The following is a 10,507-nucleotide window of genomic DNA, read 5'->3' as shown; positions in this document are numbered from 1 at the left end:
TTGCTCCTTCGGTACATGTGCAAAAGCTTTGCAGCCGAACACCTTTAGGTGCGAGTAAGACATCTCCTTGTTTGTCAAAACTCTCTTCGGAATGTTAAACTCTAACGAAACTGATGGACTAAGATTGATAAGATAACACACTGTCCGAACTGCTTCACCCCAGAATGTCATAGGTAAGTTAGCCATTCTGAGCATGTTTCTCACCTTCTCAGCAATGGTGTGAGTCATTCTCTCAGCTACACCATTGTGTCTTTTCATGTATGATTCCATGGTTTGAACAATAATCTTCAATTCTCTTGAAGTGTACTCACCTCCATTGTATGTTTGGAGATGTTTTAGCTTCCGACCTGTCTCTCTTTCTACCAGAGCATGAAACTTTTGAAATACATGAAACATCTGATCTTTGGTTTTCAAGATATAAACCCACACTTTTCGAGAAGCGTTAATAATAAAGGTAACAAAGTATTTCTTACCTTCTATCAATTCTATATCCATTGGACCACAAACATCAGAATATATCAAATCAAGTATATTCGACATTCTTTCAAATGATATATGAAATGAGACTCTATGTTGTAGTTACAAGGTTTTATCGTTGTACCTTTGAAAAAAGAGATGAGTGATTTTTTGGAAAAAATTTGCAATTCTTTCTCGCTCATATGACTCATTTTTTATGCCATAAATCTAAAAAATTCTCTTCGTGAGCCGCATTTAATTCACCTTGGCATATTTCTGCATTTGTCCTGTACAACGTGCAACGAAAAAATCCTTTTGTAATCACCAATGCCCCTTTGGTGAGTCTCCATTTTTTATTTGCAAAGTAATTCTCATATCTATGTCGATCCAAAGCAACTCTCGAGATCAAGTTCATCCGAAAATCAGGTACGTGACGCACATCTTTCAACATTAATGTGCATCCAACATTTGTCTTTAATAAAATGTCTTCGATTCCCGCAATCTTTGAGTAACTTCTGTTTCCCATTTTCACATTGCCAAAATCACCGGCTACATATCTGCAAAAAAGATCTCTTACCGGTGTGGCATGGTATGATATTGTTGTGTCGACCACTCATTCTGACTCTACAACAGCCAAGTACATGAATTGTTCTTCCTCATTTATGAGGAGAACAACATTGTCATTATTTTGCACCATGGTAGTGTGTTGTCATCATTCTTCTGGCCGCTGCTTTCTCCTTTGCCCCTTTTTAGATTTTGACAATCTCTTTTAAAGTGTCCTGGTTGATCGCAATTGTAGAAATTTCTGGCCTTCGATTTTGATCGGACCTTGGACTTTTCACGAGCTCTGGATCTACCATAGTTACTTGAACTCCTTTGGTAACTTCTGCCTCTACTTTTTGTTATGAGAGCCTGTCCGTGATTTTTCAGGTCTTTTTGTCATCTTCTCATTAAGTAGAAGGGCTGATTTGACATCCTTCAACTCAATGGAGTCCTTACCATGTAAAATGGTTGTTGCTAAAGTATCCTAGGAAGATGACAACGATTTTAGGAGCACTATGACTTTATCTTCATCATCGATCTTCACTCCGAGGTTTGCTAGCTGCGTTATTAGTCCTTTAATTACATTTAAATGAGACAAAATTTTTTTACCTTCACCCATATGTAGCGCGTATAACTACTTCTTTAGGTACAATTTATTTGTCAGCGTTTTGGACATGTATAGATTTTCTAACTTTTTCCAAATTTCACATGCACTCTCTTCATCGATGATGTTATTAACTACATCATCTGTTAAGTGCAATCTGATTGCACTAGTAGTCTTTTCATCGATTTCTTCCCAATCTCTAAGTTTCATGAATTCGGGCTTTTTGGATTTGCCGCCTAACGCCTTGTGCAAACCCTGTTGGATGAGCAAGTCTCTCATCTTGAAACAGCTATCACCTGTTGAATTTTGCTACCTTGTACTTTACTCCAGACATTTTTTTTCACTGAGTATAGTACAATAAGCTGCAAAAAATATTTCTGTAAATGAGCAGAACCTGTGCTCTGATACCAATTGTTCGGAATAAACTCGTAACATAAATTATATTTGTGGTAATAAAAGCAATAAAAGCGGAACAAAATAATACGGTTAATCAACGAGAATTAAAAGAGAAATAATGATACCAAGTATATAAAATAAATAAATTAGTATGTATTACAAAAGGATTATGTATGTATGTATTTATAATTTATTCCTTATTTTTGTTGAATGCATTTTTTTAATTATCATGACAGGCACGTGCATCACATATGTAATCTAAATTAATATACATAATAGCATATAGTTTAAGTTATTTATTTATATAAATTTCATGCTACGAGTAATAACTTTAGTAGATAATTGCTCCAAATCAATTATTAGATCATGTATAATTTTATATTATTTAAACCATTGACACCTAATTTTAACCCTTCACGATATGAATAAATCAGTTGTGTTGTTTTGAGTCTGCCACTTCAAAAGAACCTGTCGAAGGAAAAGGGAAGCAGATATAGAGGGAATAGAAGCGGAATTACAATACAATGTATAGAAAAACAGGCCAAAATGCAGCCTATATACAGCAGCATACAACCGGTGTATACATAGATTTAAGGGCTGAAAAATGGCTCAAAGCCCATTTTTCGGGCATATTCTTAGACTTACGACAGGTTGGGCTGAAGCCCAAAAATCTGATTTTTGTCTCTCTTTTAGTATCTTTCCTTTATTGTTATTTGTCAGTTTATATTAATCAAACTTTTTATTTATTTTGGTTTAATTTAATTAAATCTCTTTACGGGTAACATTTTCATTAGTTAAACCTTTGAGCAATTACTGGCCTACTTAGTCTCTTTTGTTTTGCTAAAGACAACTTCTTTCTTAGATTATTATAATCCTCGTTTTGAGAAAATTTACTAAATTATTCTAATTGCTTGTGTTCTTTTCCTTCCAAGTGATTTTCTTTAAAACATGGCACATTTATAGATAAATGAAATAAAAATAAAACAAGTATAAATAAATAAAATTAGGTAAAATAATTTTTCTTTACTCGTTCATTTCCTTTCAAAGTTAGTCAAATACATTTTAGTCAAGTCGTAGGATAATTGTGTATTAGCGGACACTTAAACCTTCTTGAAGAGTAAATGAGACCCTTTTACCTATTTTCTCTAAATTTATAAAGATTTAATCTGTTAGATTATTTTTTTTAATTTCTTTAAAAATTAAGTGACGATTCTTTTGTATTTCTCAAAAAACATTTATACTTAGAGCATTTCAAAAGTGATTATTCTAAAGTTAGTAAAATTACGACATAACAACATTCACTGGCGTAGCCACATAGTGTCAAGGGTGTCCAATTCGTCGGAAAAATAAAAGCATATTTACAAGTAAAATGATATACGAAATGATTAAATAACCTATTTTGGACACCCTTAACATAATAAGTTGCTATTTTTGGACACCCTTTAAGAAATTTCTAACTCCACCACTGACATCATCTACATTTGTAATATCATCATGGAGTGTATTACAAACTCTGTGGTGATCATAAAATACTTAGTTCTTTCTAACTCTTATGTTCTTCATCCTCGTTAGTTATTAGCATTAGTTAGATACTTAATTAGAATTAGTATGGTAAAATCTAGCCTCTTTATTGATACTTATCTGTTGTTTATCAATTTGTTACTGTATGAATGAATCCATGGAAGCTTGTTCTTCCATGTATGAAACAACTTCCATGTATGAATCACCCCAATTTGCAGAAGAGAGATTTTATTATTATTGCTTTTCAGATTATTCTACAATGAAAGAAGAGTGCCTTCTTTTATAGATCACACTTATACTAACTAATGTCACATAGAAATTAGTTACACAACAAACTAATAATAAACTAATAACTAACTCTTTCTAGAATATTCTACAGAATCTTCAATATCCAATATTCCCCCTCAAGCTTTAGTCTGAATATATGTTGAAGACTCCAAGCTTGGACAACATGAAATGATGTGAGGCTACATCTAGCCCTTTTGTTAGTATGTCTGCCGGTTGTTGTTTAGTGTTAACATAAGTAGGTAGTATTATTCCATTCTTGATCTTTTCTCTTACAAAGTGACAATCCATTTCAATATGTTTGGTTCTCTCATGGAAAATTGGATTTGTAGCTATTTGAAGTGCTGCTTTGTTGTCACACTGTAGTTTTACAAGAAATTTCACATTGACTTTTAGTTCATTCAACAGTCCAACTAGCCATGTGACTTCTGCAACCACTCCAGTCATGCTCCTATATTCAGTTTCTGCAGAGCTCCTACTTACTGTACGCTGCTTCTTTGACTTCCAGGATATGAGTGAATCCCCTAGCTTCACCAAATATCCAGTCATAAACCTCCTTGTGTTGGGGCAAGTTGCCAGTCTGCATCGCAGAATGCTTCAAGTTCAAGGCTTCTCTTGCTGCTTAACAATATGCCTTAACCAGGGCAGCTCTTGATATACCTAACTAGCCTCAGAGTTGCTTCCCAGTGTGATCTCTTAGGACGCTGCATAAATTCCGATAGAACTTGAACAGCAAAGTTGATATCAGGTCTACTTATGGTTAGATATATCAATCTTCCAACTAGCCTTTGATAGCTTGTGATGTCTTTGTGTATGGGATCATCAATAGTTCCAGTAAGTTCATCATACTCCATAGTCGTAAGTTTCACATTTGTCTCCAAAGGTGTGTTTATTGGTTTTGCACCATGGAGACCAGTATCTGAGATCATCTCAAGGGCATATTTCCTCTGATTAAGCAAAATGCCAGACTTGGATCTCATGATTTCAATGCCTAGAAAGAACTTGAGAACACCAAGGTCCTTCATTTTGAATCTGATGTGAAGAGAATCCTTTAACTCCTGTATGAACTTGTTGCTATTCCGTTTTATTATCAAATCATCTACATAAATGAGAATTACAGCTATATCCTCCCCATCCCTCTTGGTAAAGAGGGAATGATCTTATGAACTCTGGGAATATCCAGTAGTCAATAATGTTTCAGTGAGTTTTTTGTTCCATTGCCTAGAGTCTTGCTTGAGCCCATACAATGATTTGAGCAATTTACACACTTTATTTTCCCCTTGCCTTCGAAAACCTTGTGGCATTCTCATGTACACATCCTCAAGAAGGTCACCTTGCAAAAACACATTATGCACATTCACTTGATAAAGAGGCCAGTCATGCGAGGCTGCAACACCAATAGTGGTTCTAACTGTCACCATCTTGGCTACAGGTGAGAATGTCTCATGATAGTCGAGGCCCTCTTGTTGGTTGTAACCTTTAGCAACCAATCTTGCCTTGTACCTTTCAACCTATCCATAAGCTTGAAGCTTAACTTTATATATCCATTTTGAGCCAATAGCTTTCTTTCCAGGAGGGAGGTCACCACAGTCCAAGTTGCATTTTGTTCTAAGGCATTAACTTCATCTTGCATTGCCTTGATCCACTCTAGGCAACCAAATGCTTCCTTGAAAGTAGCATGCTCCTTTATTGAGGATAATGCAGCTAGAAAGGACATATAAGAAGGACTAATCTTTGAATAGGCTGCATAGTTAGTAATAGAATAAGACACATCTTTATGTGATTGTTTGGTAGATTTAGACACCAAATAATATTTGTTCAATATAGGAGGCTTGATGGATCTGTTAGGTCTAGTATGTCTAAAATGTGTAGATTCTTCAGGGGCAGATGTGTCAGCAGTGACTTCATAGTGGAATCCATAGCTTCATTACTATCAGAAACATTCATTTGTTCTCCATTATCTAATGAGTCTGTGAACTAGTTTGAGTAATCATGACGAGTAGCATTTTGTAATACAAATGATGAATCAGCATGAGGCGAAGAAACAGGTGCATCATTACTGAACTCCTATAACCATACTGATTGGGGTACCTTATGTTGTTGTGAAGTCAACTGTGACTTGAATGGAAACTCATCCTCTATAAATGTGACATCCCTGCTGACATGAAATGTATGAGACTCCAGATCCAACACCCTATATCCCTTTTGAGTTTCTGCATATCCCATGAAGACTCCTTTCTTTGCTCTAGGAGCAAACTTGTCAGATCTGGAAGTAGAGAAACAAAGCAAAGACAACCAAACACCTTCAAGTGATTTAATTGTGGCTTAGTACCATATAACATTTCATATGGAGACTTTCCATGTAATACTGCTGTGGGAATCTTGTTAATCAAATAAATTGCAGCCTTTACACAGTGTCCCCAATAAGAAATAGGAATATTAGCATGAAATCTCAAAGCTCTGGCAGTATTTAGTATATGTATGTGCTTTCTTTCTACCACCCCATTCTGTTGGGGTGTGTATGCACAAGACCTTTGATGTATAATGCCTAGAGAAGCAAATAACTCACTGCATTTTGAATTCATGAACTCTGTCCCATTATCAGACCTCAACACTTTTACTTTCATGCCAAACTAAGTGTTTATCATTAAAAAGAAATCCTTGAGTATAGAGTAAACTTCAAATTTTGATTGAATCAAGCAAGCCCAAGAAAACCTGCTGTAATCATCTTCAATTGTAACAAAATATTGCTTTCTATCATATGTGGGAGTCCTGTAAGGACCCCACACATCTACATGTATCAACTGGAAAATAGAACTAGAATTATGAACTCTGTCAAGAAATACAGGTCTATATTGTTTGGCTTGAGGACATGTGTGACAACATGGAAAATCAGTTAGGTGATCTTTGATATCTGAAATGTGTTGCATCGCAGCAATAAAGGGATGCCCAAGTCTTAAATGCCACAGTGATGTTGTAGTACTTTTATCCTTTATGGCAGTATTGGCAACAACTTTTATTGGATTCTTTAACAAGCATAAACCATCATGTTCTCTACCAATCCCAATCACCTTGCCATTTGAGAGTGCCTGCATTACACAGAAATTAGGGAAGAAACTTATACTACACAATAGGTCCTTGATCAATCTATTAACTGACAACAGGTTAAACTTGAAGTTAGGCACATGCAATACATTCTTCACCTTATAGCAACCAAAAATAGTGGAATGACCTGTATTAATAATTTAAGCTTTATTTCCTGTTGGTAATTGGACAATATTTGACATCTGATTATTTATATTGCTTAATTCTGCTAGCATTTCCTTAGATGATGTGATGTGGTGAGTTGCACCAGAATCAATTATCCATCTATAATCATAAGCATCAGATGTCAAAGATACATTACCTGCTAAGTTTGCTTTGCAATCACCACTATCTCCAGTATTTGTATCTCCAGTATTTGTATAATTACTGGTATTGTTGAGTCTGAGATTTCATATATGATTGTATTAAGATTGAATCCAATATCTTTTCCTTCAGTGGTAGTACAATTGGCATAAGATCTAAAACTTGAACCATTTTGCTGATTGTTGGATCTATAACTAGTTTGACCATTACCACCCTAAGAGTCACCATAGCTTTTGACACCAGTGCTGCTTCCATAAGAGTCACCTTGCCCTTGCTCTTTTTACTTTTGAAATCTGCAGGATAGCCAATGACCCTATAACAGTCCTTTGCGAGGTGATTTTTGTAGTCACAGTGCTCACATGCAGTGTCAAATAGCTTCCTTCCTATGAAACCTTGCCTCCTGTTGACCATCATTGTGAGAGGTTCCTTATTAACATCCATAACTCCTAGTAACCTCTGACTTTCTTCCTGTATTACTGTGGCATAGGCCTGATTAACAGTAGGAACAACCTCCTTAAGTAAAATGTCACTTCTAACATGGCTATAAGATTCTATTAATAACCTTTGCTGATTTAAGTGCTCAATATAAGGCTTAGATTCATCACACTTGCATAAAGGAGCTGGAACTAATACATCTAATTCATCCCATAGATCCCTTAGTTTTGAGTAATAGGCTGTGACTGAATCAGTACTCTGTTTTAAAGATACAACTTCTGTCCAAAGTTGATATACTCTTGTGAGATTAGATTTGTCAAACCTCTCTTTGAAGTCATCCCAGACACGTTTAGCATTAGAAGCATATACAATTGTAGTAAACAATTCCTAAGCTACAGTACTGCTGATCCATGAAAGTACCACAACGTTGCATCTTTCCCATTGATTTGCTAAATCCCCTTTGAACGGGCTCTTTACGCAAGTTCCATCTACAAATCCGAGCTTGTTCTTCACCAATAATACAAGCCTTAGTGATCTGCTCCATAATCCATAGTTGGTTGGACCTATGAGTTTGACCGCAATCAAGGCTATTCCCGGTGCATCTGATGCAGAAAGATAGAGAGGATGAGAATGTTCAAGAGTTGCTACTGTTAGATTCGCCATAACAAAAAACTTATTAATTGTGATCTGATTTTGAAATCAATACGCAGCTTGAGATTGTACCCCTATGTCGCTGCTTTGATACCATATCAATTTGTTACTGTATGAATGAATCCATGGAAGCTTGTTCTTCCATGTATGAAACAACTTCCATGTATGAATCACACCAATTTGCAAAAGAGAGAGATTTTATTATTATTGCTTTTCAGATTATTCTACAATGAAAGAAGAGTGCCTTCTTTTATAGATCACACTTATGCTACCTAATGTCACATAGAAATTAGTTACACAACAAACTAGTAACAAACTAATAACTAACTCTTTCTAGAATCTTCTACAGAATCTTCAATATCCAATAGTGTTGATATCAGGAAAAAATCATATATAATTGCTCTAGTAAATAATTAATATTGAAAGCTATGTAGCATGAGGCTATTCAGCTTTTTGTCAACACCTCACAATAAATAAGTTGTTTATCTGGACAAGTAACTAAAGTATTAATTGGACAATTAAATCCATCTATGCTTTGGTCTAGATTGTTTATATTTGATGGCACAATAAACGAGTTGTTTATTTGGACAAGTAACTGAAGTATTGATTGGATAACAACGCCGTCTTTTAACCTAGAATACTAAAACCATCCTTGGGCCCATATATTTTAGAATGGAAAAATTACATGGATTAATATATTTTTAAAAATAATTACTGATGTTAGCAATACTTTTTGTTTATTATCATTTATAGTAATATTGTGATAAATCTATAATATGTATTAAAAGTGAATTATGTAAGTAATATATTTGAATTATAATTATTTTTGTAATATCTTATGTTTTGTTTGGTAAAAAATTGTCACATGTATTATAAGTGTATTAAAATGTGTGATAAATACATCATCCATCATTATAACATATATTATATGTGAATAATAAATTGTTCTTTGTAATATGTATTAAACTTGTATTATAAAAGAAATAAAAGTGATCAAGTGAAAAAAAAATGGTATTGCTATAAATGGTAAATATTTTTTTATAGTATATTTATGTAAGTTTCCCTTTAGAATCCTATTTTTCAAAAATAATTATTTGTAGGGCAACTTTCACATATAGCAAATATAAAAATCATATTTGTATATGCTATAACAAAGTTTGCATAATTGCACCCCGTAGTAAGCAAATAAATGTATAATTCGCTATACATACACAATTTGAAGCGAACTATATAAAACAAAGTGTATAGAACGAGAAAGAGAAATAGAATTGGACAGAGAATTGTATAAAAACGAATTGTATAAAATGATTGTATAATTATAAATGTATAGAATGATTATAGACAATTTGAATTTGTATAAAATGAGAAAGAGAGAAAGGCAAAAGAGACTTGGGCAGGGAATATACAATTGAATCGGATTGTATAAAAAGAGAAAGAGAGAAATTATATACAATTTAAATTTGTATAAAACGAGAAAGAGAGAAAGGCAAAAGAAACTGGGCATGAGAGTATTTTTATTGTATAATTATAAGTGTATATGAAGAAAATATATCTATTTGCTTGTGTATATACAATTTTCTCTCGCTTTATACAAATAGAAATGCAATTTATATATTTTGCTTCTGTTTGTATAAGCGAGAGAGGCGAGGCTAGCAAGCGAGATCTGGGAGAGAGGAGATAGGGGAACAAAAATATATGTATTTATACAACTTCCTCTGCTTTGTACAAATAGAAACAGATTTTATACACTTGTGTTTGTTAAAAGTGATAAGACGCGAGCTAGAGATAGAGTGAGAGAGGAGAGTGGTGAGCGAGAGTGTGAGGGAGAGAGGTGACTGACAAACAGTTTGCTACGGGACACAATTAAATCAAAGGATGGTTACAACAATTAATTTGATTTATTAGTTTGCCATTAAATACAATTTTTTCTTATTTGTATAGGTTATTTTTAAAAAAAAATTATATGCGTTATGAGTGTTATGATTTCTAATACAGAAATTGCTTTATATATGTAGAGGAGATCAAACGATTTTTTGACTTCAAAATAGATTTGAACCAATTGAAGCATATGAAAATATTTTTGATTTCTTATTTAGTGGTAAAATATTGAGATCACTAGATGATGAGAATTTGAAAAATATTGTTTTAAACCTTGAACTTTCTTTAGCAAGTAATAATTGTTTTGATATTGATGGTTTATATTTATTT

General features: G+C 33.8%; 1 protein-coding gene across 1 annotated transcript; it reads right to left on the bottom strand.

Moving 5' to 3' along the window:
• Positions 1–1,348: 1,348 nt before the first annotated feature.
• On the bottom strand, positions 1,349–8,311 carry LOC138347409 (uncharacterized). The gene is made up of 11 exons (XM_069295706.1): positions 8,069–8,311; positions 7,355–7,906; positions 6,521–6,894; positions 5,897–6,071; positions 5,391–5,489; positions 5,074–5,316; positions 4,466–4,944; positions 4,082–4,385; positions 1,900–1,965; positions 1,742–1,858; positions 1,349–1,483 (listed from the first exon to the last, which is right to left on the bottom strand). The coding sequence occupies exons 1-11, from the start codon at positions 8,309–8,311 to the stop codon at positions 1,349–1,351; spliced, it is 2,787 nt and encodes a 928-aa protein (XP_069151807.1).
• Positions 8,312–10,507: the final 2,196 nt, after the last annotated feature.

This window comes from Solanum lycopersicum, chromosome 3 (assembly GCF_036512215.1).
Source record: "Solanum lycopersicum chromosome 3, SLM_r2.1".
NCBI classification, from domain to species: Eukaryota; Viridiplantae; Streptophyta; class Magnoliopsida; order Solanales; family Solanaceae; genus Solanum; species Solanum lycopersicum.
Note: the sequence above shows the minus strand (reverse complement) of the source record. Positions and strands in the feature narration are given on the sequence as shown.

Excerpts from the sequence above, each read along its gene's own strand:
- LOC138347409 (XM_069295706.1), bottom strand. The coding sequence starts at position 8,311 with ATGGCGAATCTAACAGTAGCAACTCTTGAACATTCTCATCCTCTCTAT. Across the intron at positions 6,895-7,354 it reads TTTTAGATCTTATGCCAATT|GCACTCTCAAATGGCAAGGT; the intron begins GTACTACCACTG and ends TGTGTAATGCAG. Across the intron at positions 5,490-5,896 it reads TGACTTCACAACAACATAAG|GAGCATGCTACTTTCAAGGA; the intron begins GTACCCCAATCA and ends TCCTCAATAAAG.